The following is a 13569-nucleotide window of genomic DNA, read 5'->3' on the forward strand; positions in this document are numbered from 1 at the left end:
AATCACCACAGTGTAAACCTTAAATATATACAATTTTATCTGTCAATTATACATCAGTATAGTAGGGATGAAGAGAAACCCAGACAGGAGGAGAAACCACATCATATGATTTTATTGGTAAATAATTCTTTAGCAACCAGACAAAAATTAAGAGAGACTCATGTTCTCTCCACGTGTGCACAATGGGGGTCTCCAGTACAGGCTCTGGCACATGAAAAAATGCTCAATAAATGCTCACTTTATGAAAAAGTGAATCAGTCAATGTACAGACCAATTCTCTCATAAGTAGAATAGTTGACAGACCACCTAAATTCTATGGAACTCCCTTACACATAAATAAGAAGAGCTTATTATCTATCCCTACAATGACAGATACCAATCCAACCACCTGTTCATAGAGAATGTTCAGTTCATAAGTGAATCTTCATCATCTCACAAACTGACCTTTGAGGACCAAGACAATTAACATCATTCCAGCCCCAGCCCCGTCTTTTGGGTGCTTTACGAAAATTTAGCACAACGCAGCGCTCATTGGGGTCACTGGGCTCAAGTGGATGCCAGAATCTGAAAGGGACAAAAAGGATGAGGGCATTTCTTCAAACAGAGCTTTGAAAAGGGTTAGAGACAGGGGTGAGGAGCTAGGGATGAATTTCATGGAACACAGGGTCAGATATGCCCAAATCCACCTTTCTGCCACTCATCATGCAGCTTCTCCTCCATCTGCACTTCCGGCATTTCCTTTGAAAACTGTGCCTATGTCACTCAATGTTCTCTATCTTACTGCTTTGAATGTCCTCACCATAGATTTTCTAGAGGTTCTCTTCTATTTGTCCATCCTTATGTCCTGTTCCTACGGGTCCGTCAACCTATAGGGTGTCCTTGTATGATGAAAAGATTTTACCCTGGTCCCACTTATCAATAGAGTTTTTTCCTTTTTTTAATGTCCTGTTTTTAAAGTCTAGAGAACTAGTAAAATCTTTTGAATCTTCTACTTATCCTTGTTATTGGACAAGTAATTTAACTTCCCTGATTCTCAGTTTTTCTATCTAAAAAATGAGGCTAGAGTAATATCACTATTTCATACAGTGGATATGAAGATCAAAGGTGGTAATCCAGTAAAGTATGTATTTTATGTAATTTATGTAATGTATGTAAAGTATGTAATTTATATAATTAAAGAATTACATAAATATGAGATATAAGATTATCAGAATTTAGCATTTTTGCTTCATAGGAAGCATTAAATCTTCAGCCTGACTGGGTGTGGTGGCACACACTTGTCATCCTTGCAACTCAGAAGACTTAGGTGGGAGGATCAGTTGAGCCCAGGAATTTAAGGCTGCAGTGAGCCATGATTGCACCACTGCACTCCAGCCTTTCTTTTTTTTTCAAAAAAGAAAAAAAAAGAATTATTAAATCTTAATAATTGGTTATGATCTTAATCAACATGGATTTTCACTATGTAGAGACAAGGTAAATATACGGGTTAAAAGCACAGTAAGATCTACCCGATTTGATAACTATTGTTGACACCACTGGGTGACCTTAGCTGAATTATCTACACTCTCCAAGCTCAATTTCCTCATATCTACAGTGGGAAAAATAACAATGTGTGCCTCATAGGCTTCTTGTGCAGATTAAATGAGATAATGAAATTATTTAACCTAATGCCCAAGAGCTAAAAGAAGTGTGAGCTATTCTACTTTTATAGCTGATAGCTAGAATACCCTAAGCTCTCTGCATGATCCAGGACCCAAGATTCTTTTATCTCATTCTGTACTCACGTGGAACTTTCATTATATGGTGTCTGATCAACCCATTGCCAATGTCGCTGACCTTCTGGATCTGAGAGCCCCACAAAATAAGCAGATTCTTCTTGCAGATTCTGGAAGATGAAATCCTGGAGGTGGGAAAGAAGGAGTCACAGCCTTTACAGTATTCAGCTTAAACTGAATTCTTAATACCTTAGAGAAACAAGAAGAAAAGGAGAGGATCCAGCAACAGCCGCACTGGAGCTCTACGTAGGAATGGGGGCCTCTGGCTGAGCAGGGCAGAATCAAAGACATCACTTGTGAGCATGATGTTCAGTACATATGGAAGGAATTTTTTTTTTTTTTTGAGACGGCGTCTCACTTTCTGTCCCAGGCTGGAGTGCAGTGGTGCGATCTTGGCTCACTGCACCTCTGCCTCCTAGGCTTAAGCGGTTCTCATGCCTCAGCCTCCTCAGTAGCTGGGACTACAGGTGTGTGCCACCATGCCTGGCTAATTTTTGTATTTTTAGTAGAGGCTGGGTTTCACCATTTTGGCCAAGCTGGTCTTGAACTCCCGGCCTCAAGTGATCTGCCCGCCTTGGCCTCCCAAAGTGCTGGGATTGCAGGCATGAGCCAGCATGCCCAGCCAGTATGGAAGCAATTTCTATGATCAGAATGAATTCTCATCTCAGATTTCCTCTCTTTTCTTCACTAAGGGATTACATTCTTCAAAGTTGTATACGAGAAAATTTTGGCAGATTCAGTCATTTTCCTTTCATAACTTCAGGGATTCTTTATTTTCATTCCCGAGTGTTGATTGTGATTCATCATGAGTTAACTTTATTTCTTTTCTCTATTCAACTTAATACCTCTTCTCTGTTAAGTAGTTAATCATGTATAAAACATTTACATATTGAAATAACAAATTCATATTTCAGACTGAAACATTTTCATCCTTCCATTCAACCCTCATATATTTTTAACGTCACAATTTCTTTCAGGGAGGTTAGTTTTACTGAAGCAGGAAGGAGGTATGGAATGTAAAGGCTTAGGAGCCCTGTCTACCTATTTTATTGAAAGCCTTCCGCCACAGCGCAAATATGCCAGAGTAACAAAACCTCCTTCTTAGCCAAGAGAGATATATAAAGATCAGGCAGGGCTCACAGCCCCATTATCTATTAGAAAGTACCTGCTCTTCTTGAGTGTTTATCACCAGCAGGTGAGCCTCCATTCTAGCACAGTCCTTCTCACTCTCTTGCCAAGGTGCTGATTCAGTAGAAATAAAGTAGCAGTTGGAACTAAATGACTTCCAATTCTTTGGGCAACAGCTCCAGACTGTCTCTGTATTGGGAAGAGGGGCACATATGTGCAATATAAATAATCACTTTTAAAAGTGTGTGTATTATTAAAATTAAGAGGCAAGGGAGACCACATGGAAGCTGGAACTCCCCTCCCCACTCAGATGTAACCAGGAGTCCCTGCCCCTCAGGTCTCAAGGAAGCCAAGTCTACCTCCATCAGGCAGTAATGAGGCAGGGCCCCTTTTCTCCTGCTGAAGTGCTATCTGAAAAGCCCAGCTATTACTAAAACATGTTTAAATAAGATCCAGACTCTCAGAATATAATGCAAAAATGTCCAGAGTTCAATAGAAAATAACTCATTATGCTAAGAACCAGTAAGTTTTCAAATTTAATAGAAAAAGATAATCAATAGATGCCTACAATCAAGACAACAGAAATGGGCCCAGGCATGGTGGCTCACATCTGTAATCCCAGCACTTTGGGAGGCTGAGGCAGGAGAATCGCTTGAGCCCAGAAGCTCAAGACCAGCCTGGGCAACACAGCGAGACCCTGTCTCAAAAATCGTTAGAATTATCTGACAAAGATTTTAAAGCAGCCATGATAAAAAATGCTTCAACAAGATGATACAAACATGCTTGAAACAAATGAAAAACTAGAAAGTTTCAGACTTCATCTAATCAATTGAAGATCTGAATGGAACAAAAAGAGGACCTCCTCTGAGCAAGAGGAAACTCAGTGGACTGCCTTTGCACTTCATCTGCAGCACTGGCTCTTCAAGGTTCTGTAGCAGATGGTCTTTTTGGACTCAAAGAAATAGAGATATAAAGAAAAACCAAATGGAAATTTTATAATTGAAAAATGTAATAACCAAAATAAAAAGCTTGGTTGATGGACTCAATAGCAGAATGAAGTGGATAGAGAGATTAGTGATTGGAAGACAAAACAACAGAAACTGTCAACTGAACAACAGAAACAAACTAGACAGAAAAGGCTGGGCACAGTGGCTCACACCTTTTGGAGGCTGAGGCGGGCGGACCACCTGCAGTCAGGAGTTTTAGACCAGCCTGGCCAACATGGCGAAACCCTGTCTCTACTAAAAATACCAAAAAAAGGCTGGGCGTTGTGGTTCCCACCTGTAATCCCTGCACTTTGGGAGGCCAAGGTGGACAGATCACCTGAGATGAGAAGTTTGAGACCAGCCTGACCAACATGGTGAAACCCCATATCTACTAAAAATACAAAAATTAGCTGGGCATGGTGGCACACACCTGTAATCCCAGCTACTCAGGAGGCTGAGGCAAGAGAATCCCTTGAACCCAGGAGGCAGAGGTTGCAGTGAGCCGAGATCGCACTACTGCACTCCAGCCTAGGCGACAGAGCAAGACTTCGTCTGAAAAAAAAAAAAAAAACCACAAACAAATAAACTAGAGAGAAAAAAAAAAACCAGAGCCTTGTAAAGTGACCCCAAATGTGTATACGCCAAACAAAGTGCAAAATGTATAAAGCAAAACTGATACAATTGAAAGGAGGATTATGGGTGGATACATCAACACCTCTCTCTCAACAATTGACAGAACTACACAGAAAATCAGCAAGAACATAGAACTTAAAAACATCATCAACTACAGGGATCTAATCCACATTTATAGAACGCTCCACCCAACAACAGAATACCCATTCTTTTCCAGTGCCCCTGGAACATATGCTGAAACAAACCATATCTTGGGACATTAAATAACATCAACAAATTTAAAATTGCTGAAATCATATCGTTTTCTCCAACCACAGTGAAAAGAAACCAGAAATTAATAAAAGAAATAACACAGGAAAATCTCCATACACTTGAAACTAAACAACACACTTCTAAATAATCCATGAGTCAAAGGAGATGTCTAAAGGGAAATTTTTAAAAATACATTGAACTGAATGAAAATGACAATACAAATTATCAAAATTCATAGGACACTATTCTTCAGTCAAAGGAACTAGGGTTCCTCAAAGAAATATCTGATTCTAGGATAGGGACATAAAATGTACAATGTGAGTCTCAAGCATTTTACAGTCCCAGAAAGTGAGGAAGTGCTAAACCAAAACAAAAGAAAAAACACATTGTGGTGATATGTTAAAGGGTCACAGGAGGCCGGGCATGGTGGCTCACGCTTGTAATCCCAGCACTCTGGGAGACCGAGGCGGGCGGATCACGAAGTCAGGAGATCGAGACCACGGTGAAACCCCGTCTCTACTAAAAAATACAAAAAATTAGCCAGGCGTGGTGGCGGGCGCCTGTAGTTCCAGCTACTCGGAGAGGCTGAGGCAGGAGAATGGCGTGAACCCGGGAGGCGGAGCTTGCAGTGAGCCGAGATCGCACCACTGCACTCCAGCCTGGGCGACAGAGCGAGACTCTGTCTCAAAATAAATAAATAAATAAATAAATAAAAAAGGGTCACAGGAGTCAAATGAAAGAGTTCCCAATGTCCAAAGCTGGAACTACAAAATAAAATAGTATTGGATTATAAACCAAAATTTAAAATAAATATCCATGAGTTGGACACACGGTGGGGAACAACACACACTGGGGCTTGTGGTGGAGGGAGCAAGCCGGGGGAGGGAGAGCATCAGGAAGAATAGCTAATGGATGCTGGGCTTAATACCTGGGTGATGGGTTGGTCTATGTAGCAAACCACCATGGCACACGTTTATCCATGAAACAAACCTGCACATCCTGCACATGTACCCCAGAACTTAAAAGTTAAAGATACATATATATCTCCATGAGTACATGCAGATATAAATAAATGATTGGATAAATAAATAAATGGAATAAAAGAGACAAATATCACCTGGACAAAATTTCAAATAAATTATATAGATACTTGTGATGGTTAATTTTATGTGTCAACTTATCTGGGCCACAGTGCCCAGATATTTGGTCAAACATTCTGGATGTTTCTGTGAAAATGTTTTTGGATGAGATTTACATTTAAGTTGCTGGACTTTGAGTAAAGCAGATTGCCCTCAATAATGTAAGTAGACTTCATCTAATCAATTGAAGATCTGAATGGAACAAAAAGAGGACCTCCTCTGAGCAAGAAGAAACTCAGTGGACTGCCTTTGCACTTCATCTGCAGCACTGGCTCTTCAAGGTTCTGTAGCAGATGGTCTTTTTGGACTCAAACTGCAACTCTTACTCCTGAGTCTCCAGCCTGCTGACCGTGACTGATACCATAGTCCACCCTCATGAATGGAGAGCATAACTCCCCAATCCTTAAGTGTGGACTGAACCTTCCAAAGAGTGTAGTATGGAAAGGGGCGGGGAGGGAAAAAGTAACTTTACAGTGGAGAAACTTGACAAACACTACCTTAGCCAAGTGATCAAGGTCAACATCAATAGTCAAGAATCATTTTGATAATATATGCCCTTGATATGATGTAATGAAAATAGCATTTTACATCTGTGATCTTCCTCCCAAAAACCAATAATCCCAATCTAATTATTAGAAAAACATCAGACAAATTCTGATAGATGGACATTCTATAATATACCTGACCAGTATTGCTCAAAACTGTCAGGGTCATCAAATATGAGGAAAATCTGAGAAACTACCACAGCCAAGAGGTGCCTAAAGAGACATGAGAACTCAATGTAATGTGGTGTTCTGGATGGGGATCCTATTACAGAAAAGAAACATGAGGTGAACACTAAGGAAACCTGAGAATTGTGAATTTTAATTAATAATAATATACGAATATTAGTTGATTAGTTGTAAGAAGTATACAATATTCATGTAAGATGTTAACAATAGGGGACAGCATGTGTGCAGAGCAGGGGTAAAATGAGATCTCTTTGCATTATCTGCTCAATTTTTCTGTAAATATAAAACTGTTCTTAAAAATAACCTACTGGCCGGGCACGGTAGCTCACTCCTGTAATCCCAGCACCGGGAGGCTGAGGTGGGAGGATCGCTTGAAGCCAGGAATTCAAGACCAGTCTGGGCAACATGGCAAGACCCTCTCTCTACAAAAATTCAAAAAATAAAAATAAAATTGGCCAAGTGTGGTAGTGGGCACCTTTGATCCCAGCTACTGGGAGGCTGAGGTGGAGGATTACTGGAACCCAGGAGATCAAGGCTACTGTGAGCTGTGGTCACACTACTGCATTCCAGCCTGGAAAACGGAGTGAGATCCTGTCTCAAAAATCATCATCATCATCATCATCTATTAATTTAAAGAATTTAAATAATTCACATCCATAAAAAAACATCATCACATTTTCATCACATGGTTTTAACCGATATGTGCGAAAAAGAGCAAATGTGTATAGAAAGTTCAGAAAGAAGCAAAGGTTGAAGAAGTCTAAAAGCAATGTGACCTTTTTCACAATTAAGCTTCTATTTTTTTCCATAGACAAATTAAAGATATATGAGTACATATACGAATTTTAGGACCAGGCACCGTGGCTCACGCCTATAATCCCAGCCCTTCAGGAGGCTGAGACAGCCAGATCACTTAAGCTTAGGAGTTCAAGATCAGCCTGGGCAACATGGTGAACTCCATCTCTACAAAAAATACAAAAATTAGCTGAGTGTAGTGGCATGTGCTTGTAGTCTCAGCTACTCAGGAGGCAGAAATGGGAGGATTACTTGAGCCCAGGAGGCCGAGGCTGTAGTGAGCCGTGTTCGCACTACTGCACGCTAGCCTGGGCAACAAAGTGAGACCCTGTCTCAAAAAAACAACAACAAAAGAATTTTATGTCCTACATATTTGTTTTTTGGTTTTTGGTTTTTTTTGAGGCGGAATCTTGCTCTGTCGCCAGGTAGAGTGCAGTGGCGCAACCTCGGCTCACTGCAACCTCTGCCTCCTGGGTTCAAGCGACTCTCTTGCCTCAGCCTTCCGAGTAGCCGGCCACCATGCCCAGCATGTCCCATATATTTGTATATTTGTAGCTTAAATTATTATGAGACTCAACTTCTCAGTATGATCTACCTGGGAATCTTACTGGAAATATTGATTTGGGATCCTTACATAGTATAGTCAGCAACTGAATTCTAGGCACATTAATTTTTACCTTCCATGGGCATATTTTTTTTCACACACTCCAATGTTGTATGAACCAGCTCCTTTGTAGTCTTTTTTTCAAGAAGCTGAGAATATTTTTGAAAGAAAACTGCAAAAGAGAATAAAGACCATTTATTTTCCTGGTAGCATTATGACTTTGCTCTTTGTCGTTACTTTCTTGCATTCTTTATTGAAACAAAACTTACAAATGCCCTATTACTTGAGTAGAGGGAAAAGATTTCCCATTTTGAAACTATGGATATCTCTAGGAATAGCTGAAAGATCAGTAATTGGAAGAGGACACAACAGTTCCATCATAATGGATCTAAAGATCTCCTTCAATACTTAATATAAGATGCATGCAAAGGCTAACTCTTGGGGGTGGGGGGATGGAGGGCAATAAACACTTGTATTTAAGGATGTGCACACCCTGGGACTTTGGAGTGGAGGAGAGAGGGTCAAATTAATTCTGAGGAGTTCTGGGTTACCTTGGAGAATGGAGAATTTAAAACAGAACCCCACATGGATCAAAAGGGCATTATTTTCTTCCTCTTCTCTCCATTACTCTCTCCATCCCAACTGGCTCTTACTCTTCAGCACACCAATGCTCTCATGTTTCTCCCAATTTAAAACTAACCCACCTCTCCCTCTAGAAACTGAACTTTTTCTCTCTCCTCCCTACCTTTCATTTGCTCCTTGACCCATCATATTCTGGGTTTTGCTTCCACTATTTCACTAAAACCATCTCTAAAATGGATCCTCAGTGATAGCCTAGGGTTACTTAGTCCTCTTCCTATTTGACTTCCTTAAAGGCTTGACCCAAGCTATGTTTCCCCTCAGCTCTTGGGACACTACTCTTTGTTGTTTTTGTCTTACCTTTCTTGCTGCTGCTTCTTACACTCTTCTGTAAGCTCCTTTTCCTCCATCCACCTCTTTTAAAATGTAACATTTCCCAGAGTTCCATCCTTATCCCTCTTTCTCATACTAAGTTATCTCCCGGAGTGATATTACATATTCCCATGGCATCACCTGCTACCTCTATGTGAAGGACTTCCAAAGCTCAGACCTCTCTCCCTAAATCCAGACAAATGTGTCTCCCAGTAGACACGTCCATTTGAGGTTCTCACAGTCATATAAAACTCAACATGCCCAAAACTTAAATCACCATCTTCCAACCCAAACCTGCTACTGATCCTATATGGTCTACCTCTTTGAAAAACTTAATGATTTCTGAGTTTACAGAGTCAGAATATTGGAGCCACACTTTACTTCTCTGGGTCCCTTATTTCCCAGAACTGAATATTCATCAAGCTTCTACCTCCTTTTATCATTTAAAACTACTTCGTCTTCTCTTTTTTCACTAACACTAGCCAAAGATCAGTCTGACAATATTTCTCAATTGAATTAATGAATTATCCTTCTAACTTCTCTTTCCCTCCAAATTTGCCCTCATATATCCATTTTCCACACCTCTGTAAAAATCATATTTCTATAAGTCCAATCCGATTATATCAATTCCCTGCTTAAAATTCTTCAATTTTCTCCATGACTGTGACATTGCAAAGATGGCCACAACTTTCAACATTCCCTGTATCTACGCTGCTTTGCAATGTGATTTTGCAGCTTCTTCAATCAAGAAATGTGGTCTATTTCTCCACCGCCTGGATCTGGGCTGCCTGTAAGACTTCTTCTGGCCAATAGAATGTGCAGGAGCAACTCTGCGCTAGTTCCAGGGTGAGATTTCAAAAGGCCTTGCTTACTTCCTCTCTCAGTCTTAAAAGCCTGCCAGTTGCCATGTGAACAAACCCAGGCTAGCCTGATGAATGATAAGAGAAATGTGGCCAAATCTCTCCTGCCATTCCATCTAACATCCTCTTCCTCAGAAGCTAAGTTATCTGTGGCCAGTACTCAACCACATATACATGAGTGAGTTCAGCCAGAACTGGAGGAATCTCCCGACTGACACCAGTCTCAATTGCCAAGCCACAGATTTATGAGCTAAATAAATAGTTGCTGTTTTAATCCACTAGGTTTTAGACTGGCTTATTAACCAGCAAAAGATAATTGATAACATAACCTTTAGGAGGGAAAAAATCCAAACTCTTTATCATGATATACAGCACTCTTCATGGTCTGAGTCCTGTTTATTTCTGCCACCTACAACTTCATTTCTTAGTTCTTTACTTAGGACCGTATGTTCCAGTCATGCATACTTACGTTTCCCCAGATTCCATGCTCTCTCATATCTCTAGGTCATTCTTGGTACACACAGCTCTAGATGTCACCTCCTCCAGGAAGCCTACCTCAGCCTCTTGCACTTATTATACTTCTTAACTGTACAACACTTACCATACAATGTTATAACCACTGGTTCATTTTACCATTCTCTAAATTTCTTGAGACCAGGGGCTGTGGCTCTGTCTTGACTCTCTGTCTGGCACAGTGCCTGACATACAGTAGATGGACAATACTTATGAAATGACCAAAGAAATTAATAAAGAATCTACCTAAATGTATACTGGTTTTTATGCCTTTTAAAAATTTTGGGCCAGGCGTAGTGACTCATGCCTGTAATCCCAGCACATTAGGAGGCTGAGGCGGGCAGATTGCTTGAGCCCAGGAGTTCAGGACAAGGCCAGGAAACATGAGAAAACCCTGTCTCTACTAAAAATACAAAAAAAAAAAAAAAAAAAAAAAATTAGCTGAGCATGGTGACACACACCTGTAATCCCAGCTACTTGGGAGGCTGGGGTGGGAGAATCACTTGAACCTGGGAGGTGGAGGTTGCAGTGAGCCAAGATTGCACCACTGCACTCCAGCCTGGGCGACAAAGCCGGGGGGAATAAAACTCAACAAATGCTGAAAGCCAAAGATACGCAGCAATCCACCTAATTTGCTAAATTGACTTTTAGATCCCACACAGTCTTGAGCAGGACAGGAAACATCAGAGTAAAAGCCAGTGGAGAACTCTTCCTGAAATATTTCTTCCCATCTCCTTGTTGTCTACCTGCGCATCCCAAAACAGAAGTGTCTGTGCATTCAAATCAGACTGGCCTGAGAAATGCTACCAAGGAAATATAGATTTGTCCTCACTTACATAGTGTCTAGTATAGAGATGATGCCCCATAGATTTCACTCTACAACACAAATACATACACCCACATTTATGCTTCAGTTTCTCTAAATGAGAATGGATGCCATTATTTTTACAGGACAGTAACTAAATCCAAATAAAGAGCAAAATTCACAGTGGATTCCCATGAGTTATGTCTCCCCAGAGAAAATTTCATTTCAGATTTCTGGATAAGCTCATTCTCAAAAGTCAGTTTTTAAAGGATACCCTCTGTTCATGGACAGCAGATACTGCTTATTGGTTCAGTTGGCATACTTACTGACAAAAGCAATAAAGAATGAGATTGCCAATAGCAGGAAAAGTATCAACAGTGAGGCACAAAGCAGCTTGGGAAACCCGGTATTACTTTTGTGAGGGGCAGTCCTCTCCTTGGAAGCTGAAGAAGAAGCCAAATTAGTTTTATCAGTAATAAGTTCGGTCTTTACTTCCTCTTCTTCCTCCTCCTCTTTCTCTCCCTTTTCTTGGATGACACACGGTTACTAACGGTATGACATTTGAAATCACATGAGAATAGGAATAGAAAGGATATGATAATATTCACTGTAGAAACTTTAGAAAATACATAAAAGTACAGATTCCTACAATTGAGGATAACTGTTATGCCATATAAGTTATAATACACCATAATATTTTGGTATATATCTTTCTAGCAATTTTTTGAATGTATATATACATATATGCAAATTTTCCCACATGATTGACATACCATAAATACTGATTTCTGACCTATTATTTTCCTTTACACTGTATCATGAACATTCTTCATACCATTATATTTTCTTCTTTAACACTCCTTATTATGGTTGCACAGTATTTCATCACATATTTAAATAATAGATTGTTTCCAACTTTACTTTAAATAATGCTATAGCAAACAAATCTTTATAATCATCTCTCATCATATGTTTAGAATAAAGTCAGTCTTTTTAGTTACCATCTCATGGTTGGGAATCGCTTTCTTAGAGTTATGATATTTTGTCAAATGATGGGGGGAAAAAAACTTCAGTATTATATAATATGATTGCATTTTTAGTAAAATACATATGCACATTATATGTATTTGTATGTGGAAGGATATTCACTAAATTGCAAATTATGATTTTCTCTAGATGATAAGAGTAATTATAATTCAAATATCTGTGTACCTCTGGCTAATTTTTTCTACAACAAACATTAATACTTGTGTAATAAAGAAATTATACAAAGTTTTTAAGGAGAAAAAATTTCCCTAAGTGCTCTCCACACCTTCACAGAGGTATTTTAGAAAGCGTAACTATAGTCCTGACCCCTTCCCCCATTGCTTCTTGTACTCTATATACATTCTTTTCTCTCTTTTGCTCTATACTTGAGATATCACACATGACAACCAAATTACCTTGCATCTACTCCCAAACGTAACAGAGTCTGTCTCAGAGATGCAACATGCAATAGGTTCTCTGATTTCAGAAAAGTTTCCTGGATATTTAAGAGACTTTCTTTATAGACTTTCTAGTCTTTCATTTGCAATGGCCTTTTGTTACATTTCCATCCATTACCAGCAAATATACCCTCACCACTGTCCACCCAAACTCTTTCCCTCTAACTGATCAAAAAACAAATCTCACAAATTCATCAGGACCCCCTGCATCTGGACTGATGGTTTCGGAAGCTGTACTCAATCTCTTAACCCCAGCCCCACTCAGCCTCAGCAAACACAGGGGCATCAGAGCACTCGCCTTAGCTCAGAACTGGAGTGGATTTCTCTCACCTCTGTTTCAGGAAGCAGAGTGGAGGCTGAAGAGAGTGGCACAAAATCTTTTCTTCTCCACAATACAAATGTACACCCTGTAATGCGTATCTGCAGGCTACTCAGTCTTCTGGGACTCTTGTGTTTCCCAGACATACTCAATCAGACAACCAGCAACTGACAACACCTATGCCTTATTCAAAACCCTCTCCTCATCCTTCACCTCATCATTCACTCTGACCCCCAGAAAATGATCTTTACCTGCAGAAGAGGCTGAGTTGATGCCTGAGGACTTGAATTCATGTTTGAACCTCACTTCAGCGTAAGTGATTTCCGAAGTCATAATGGGAAGAGACCTTCTGCTTTCTTCAGAAAATCTGTTTCGAATCTTTCTTAAAACATCTTATAAATAGGAACCAAACATGGTGGTAAATTACCTCCTTCCTTTCACTCAACTAGTGGAGAGCAGAGGCACCAGATAGGCACATATCCTCAAGAGGGGTCTCATGAAAACTAAGAACCACAATAAAAACTAAAAACTGCAGTTCACAGAAGCCGTTTCCCCAGGACCAGTATAGTGAGAATCACAGCCTTGAGACAAATG

The 13569-nt window shown here is 40.0% G+C and overlaps 1 protein-coding gene across 4 annotated transcripts; it reads right to left on the reverse strand.

Annotated features, from left to right (window-relative positions):
* Nucleotides 1–90: 90 nt before the first annotated feature.
* On the reverse strand, nt 91–13569 carry LOC100590183 (C-type lectin domain family 4 member A). Of its 4 annotated transcripts, XM_003265440.3 has the most exons (6): nt 13227–13569; nt 11499–11615; nt 8117–8215; nt 2941–3092; nt 1785–1900; nt 96–564 (listed from the first exon to the last, which is right to left on the reverse strand). In XM_003265440.3, the coding sequence occupies exons 1-6, from the start codon at nt 13306–13308 to the stop codon at nt 411–413; spliced, it is 720 nt and encodes a 239-aa protein (XP_003265488.1). In that variant the 5' UTR covers nt 13309–13569; the 3' UTR covers nt 96–410. The 4 variants fall into 4 exon arrangements, with proteins under 4 accessions (XP_003265490.1, XP_003265489.1, XP_003265491.1 ...); XM_003265442.3 differs by lacking the exon at nt 11499–11615 and having other exon boundaries at nt 91–564; XM_003265441.3 differs by lacking the exon at nt 8117–8215 and having other exon boundaries at nt 91–564.

The sequence above is a fragment of the Nomascus leucogenys genome, chromosome 23 (genome assembly GCF_006542625.1).
Source record: "Nomascus leucogenys isolate Asia chromosome 23, Asia_NLE_v1, whole genome shotgun sequence".
In the NCBI taxonomy this organism is placed as follows: Eukaryota; Metazoa; Chordata; class Mammalia; order Primates; family Hylobatidae; genus Nomascus; species Nomascus leucogenys.

Bases quoted from the DNA above. Each gene is read 5' to 3' on its own strand.
- LOC100590183 (XM_003265440.3), bottom strand. From the start codon at position 13,308: ATGACTTCGGAAATCACTTACGCTGAAGTGAGGTTCAAACATGAATTC. The intron at 11,616-13,226 runs GTAAAGATCATT...CTTCTTCTTCAG, and splicing joins CAACTCAGCCTCTTCTGCAG to CTTCCAAGGAGAGGACTGCC. The intron at 1,901-2,940 runs GTACTTTCTAAT...TCCCACCTCCAG, and splicing joins TAAACACTCAAGAAGAGCAG to GATTTCATCTTCCAGAATCT.